This window comes from Ichthyophthirius multifiliis, assembly GCF_000220395.1.
Source record: "Ichthyophthirius multifiliis unplaced genomic scaffold scaff_1120509251215, whole genome shotgun sequence".
Classification (NCBI taxonomy): domain Eukaryota; phylum Ciliophora; class Oligohymenophorea; order Hymenostomatida; genus Ichthyophthirius; species Ichthyophthirius multifiliis.
In genome coordinates, this window is record NW_004086092.1 from 4,033 (window position 1) to 8,215 (window position 4,183).

At 17.1% G+C, this 4,183-nt stretch overlaps 1 protein-coding gene across 1 annotated transcript, besides 1 other annotated feature; it reads right to left on the reverse strand. All coding sequences in view use genetic code 6, as the record gives it.

Moving 5' to 3' along the window:
• The first annotated feature begins 2,076 nt into the window (after positions 1–2,076).
• Positions 2,077–2,134: a microsatellite.
• A 6-nt stretch (positions 2,135–2,140) lies between these two features.
• IMG5_161480 (hypothetical protein) lies at positions 2,141–3,940 on the reverse strand (the record flags this gene model as incomplete). The annotated part of the gene is made up of 3 exons (XM_004030359.1): positions 2,141–2,918; positions 2,975–3,246; positions 3,290–3,940. The coding sequence occupies 3 exons, from the start codon at positions 3,938–3,940 to the stop codon at positions 2,141–2,143; spliced, it is 1,701 nt and encodes a 566-aa protein (XP_004030407.1).
• Between the last annotated feature and the right edge of the window lie 243 nt (positions 3,941–4,183).

A 4,183-nucleotide genomic window follows, 5' to 3' on the forward strand; every position in this document is an offset into this window, starting at 1 on the left:
TAATTAGAAAAAATTCCTGAATTTAATTAAAATTCAAATATAAGTAGTATTAATTAGAATAAAGTAACAAAAAAAAAATATATATATATTTTAATTTTATTCAAAAAAAAGAGTCATTTTTTAAATTCTTAATTTTCTTTAACTTAAAGTGATGCTCTTTTTCAATAATTATAAGAAAATTTAGAATTTTTAACAAAAAAAAACAATAACTTGAAAATATATAAAACCATAGATGAATTAAGGTATGATATTGTAAATGATTTTAACATTTTATAAAACAAATTGTGTGCAAATAAGACTAATACCCTTAATACACTTGAAAGTAATCTTAAAACAGAAGAATAGGAGGAAGAATTCAAAAAAATAAGATTTAGTTTTGCATAATTAAACTAACTTTTTAACAAAAACGAATAAAAAGAAATCTGTTTACATGAAAGTCCTTTAAAAAAATAAAATCCATTTAACAAAATTAATAATATAGAACATTTAAAATTAACCCCTTCATTTTCTAGTTCAAATAAAAAGCAATAAAATAAAAATTATAAGCAAGAATAAATTTAAACTGTAGATTTTTCAAATAAAAACGATAATTTTTGTACTCTATAGGAAATTCCATAAAATAAAATCGATGTATTTTAAAATATTAAAACTAATGAATTAAAAATAAATTCCTTTTAAAATAATTATAATCTTACTTTTAAAAATAACTATGAACAAATTAAAGAAAACAATTAATTTTTCCCCCAAAATTCATTTGAATAATTAAACGTTTAAATATAAAATAATAACCATTCCTCAATTAATAATTTCACATCTAATATTGCTCTTTAAAAATAAGTTGTGAATTCACTAAATTAAACTCTTGTTAAAAATACTGATGATAATGTATTCAAATATTTGTTTATATTATTTATAATTAATTTTTTGTTTTTTAAAAGAAATCTTGCCGTAGAATCTCATTTAAAGAATCAAAATAACTTTTTAATGTTAAAAGAGAAAGATTAAGATCTTATAGTCCTATAAGTTATTAAAATAGAATTATCCGAAACGATAATAGTTAAAAGCCTTTATTTAATTTACAAAAAAAAGGTTTTTTTTTTTTTTTGGCTTTATAATATGTATATATATATATATTTCAGGTAATCTTTAAAATGATAATTCTTTAAAAAACCTAGATGTTAATAAAAGTGGAAAATTTACAAAAAAAATAAGTATTTTTATATTATATTTAATTTAATATTGTAATAAAATAGGTTTTTTAGAGTATTCTAATATCCTTAAGCATCAATAATTATAATAATAAAATTGAATTGAAAAATATATTTATATGTTTTAATATAAAAGAAAAGAAAATTATATTTTTTATATAGAAAGTACATATGTTTTATTTTACATATATATTTATATAAATTATAAAAAAATAAATTTCTCTCACAAAAATTTTTTATTTATTTTTTAGTTATTTCAAATATTATTTATATTTTTATTTTTTCTTTATATTTAATAAGTGTTTGTAACTGACTATTTTTATTAATTATTATTTAAATAATTTTCTTGTTAATTATCTTCAAAAACATAATTTTATTAATAGAGAAGATTCTAATAATCAAATACTTAACTTCTTTTACTAAATTATTTATCTTTAACCGGTAATAACTCTAATTTATAATCTACATCCTAAAAAGAATTAGGAGAATTAATATTATTATAATTAAAGTTTTAGTTTTCATTATTTAATTATTTACTGATAATATTTTATTATAATTTTTATATTTATTGCTTTAATTAATTTACATCATTAGTAGAATAATTTCTTTGAAGCTAGAAATTGTTTTATTATATACTATTATCTTAAAATTCAGAGGACTTATTTTAACTTTTATAATCATATTAGAGATAGGAAATAAACTTTTCTTTCAAATTTAAGTATTTTTATTTAATTAATGTATTCTGTTCAATTAATTATTTACATATTTATTAGGAAACTTTTAGCTCTTAAGTTAAAATTTATATTTTTTAAACTAAATTATTTATAATTTATTTGCTCTTCATTATTTTACTAATATTATATTTAAATTATTTTAATATATATACTATAAATATTGTTATTTTTATATAATAAAATATATATATTTTTAATTCAATTTAATCTTATTTCATAATTTCCTGATTTTGTTAAAATTTTAAAACCTTTTTTTAAATTCTAAGCCCCATTTTTGACTGTTACTTTTTCTAGTTTACTACCACTTAATGAATAATCATTAATTGTAAATTTTAAACAAACAACAAAATGACTATTTTTTAAATTTTTATGCATTTTTTATTTAAAAATTGCATTTAATTTTAAAACTTCATCTTTTATAATTGTCCCTACTTTCCATATTAAAGCCTATTTTTTTTATAAGATATTTTATTTTATTTTATTTTTTAAGCAAAAAGCTACGTTTTCTTATGATGTAACAGTTCCATAATTTTGTGATATTTCAGATTATTAAATACCATTAGGAAGCATTACTTTAATAAAGAAATCTTCTGTTTTATATTCAATTCCTCTTACTGATCTATTTTAAAGTTTTAGTTCTAATTTTGCTTAATTATTATTAATTTCTAAATGATGAAAAAGGTCAAAAGGAACTCTTGGCGAAGTATTTTTGATACTTTTCGTAAAATAAAAAAATATAAATTTTATTTAAATTTTTTACTTATAATATAAAATTGAAGATAAACCAGAAGGCGGAATAAAAGAAAGAACTTTTTCATTTTCGAATTTTTCAGCAGAATCTAAAGCTGAATCATGTAAAGAATAATCAAAAATTTCTTAAGGCATATTTAAATATATTTATACATAAGGCTATTAACTCAATTAACAATCCATTTTTATTTCTCCGTTTATTTCTGAAGTTATGAAGTTACTTTATCTTTTATTTTTTTAATTATTTATTTATATGAGAGTATTTCTATATATAGCTATTACTTATCTATTATACAATCATAATATTCAATTATGTCAAATAATAATTCCTCTTTATATCTAATATTCTCGACTCTGTTAATTTAATTATAAGTTAAATCACTTAAACCATTAACATAATGTTCTAAAGCTTTAAAATTTTCTTGCCAATGTTAATTTTATCCTATTACCACTTCTTCTATTTTATCTAAAAAGCCCTAAGGTTATAAAAGTGATTCTAAAACAAATTTTTAGGTTATTAAGGGAACTCCTTATTCCAGAAAATGATCTAATGTCTATTTATTTATTGTTTATTATTATTTATATTTTTGGATTTACTATTGTTAAAGAACTAAAATTATTTCGCAATTTTTCACTGTTCAATATATCTTTAAAAGTAGATTTTAACACATCTGCTAACAAATGAATTAAGTTATATATTAATAATATTGGAATCTATATTTTATATAATATTTTTTTATTCAGAAACATATTTTTTGTTTTAAATACTTCTTCTGTTATTATAAAAACTATAATAAAATCATTAATTGTTTAAAATGCACATATATGATCATTTATATTTATCAAAGGATACTATTGTTTTTCAGGACTTTTTATCATACTTTTGAATTTCTATACATATTATTTATGAAACTCTTCTATTATTTTATTTTAATTTTTGCATTTGTAATTCTTATATGAAATTATTTCACTTATGATTTATTGGTAAATATATATATATATATATATTAGTTTACTTATTTAAATTAGTTATATAAATTGAATCTATAGACATTTTATTGTTTTTGGTTTATTTTGATTAATTAATTAAAATATCTTTTTTTTTAAAAAAAAAAAAAATACTAAATAAAAATCATTCCAAAAATAATAAATTAATTAAACTTAAATAAAAAAGAAAAAACAAAGTATAAAAAACTTTATATTATTTATGATTAAATAAACAGAAAAAAATAATAATTTCAAATGCATAAAGTAAAACCATTAAAAACAAGAGATAGCACATAAAAGTTATATTAAGACTCCTATTATTAATAAAAAAATTAAGTATAATAGGAAATATAAGGTCTAAAAAGTGAATTAGAAATCCTTCTTTCCCAAAACATATCCTAATTGCTTCAAAAAATAGATCTTTTAAAATAACTTTAAAATGAAAAAGGCAAGAAAAGTTCTGATTAAATATACTAGAATATATAAAATATAAACGAAAATTTA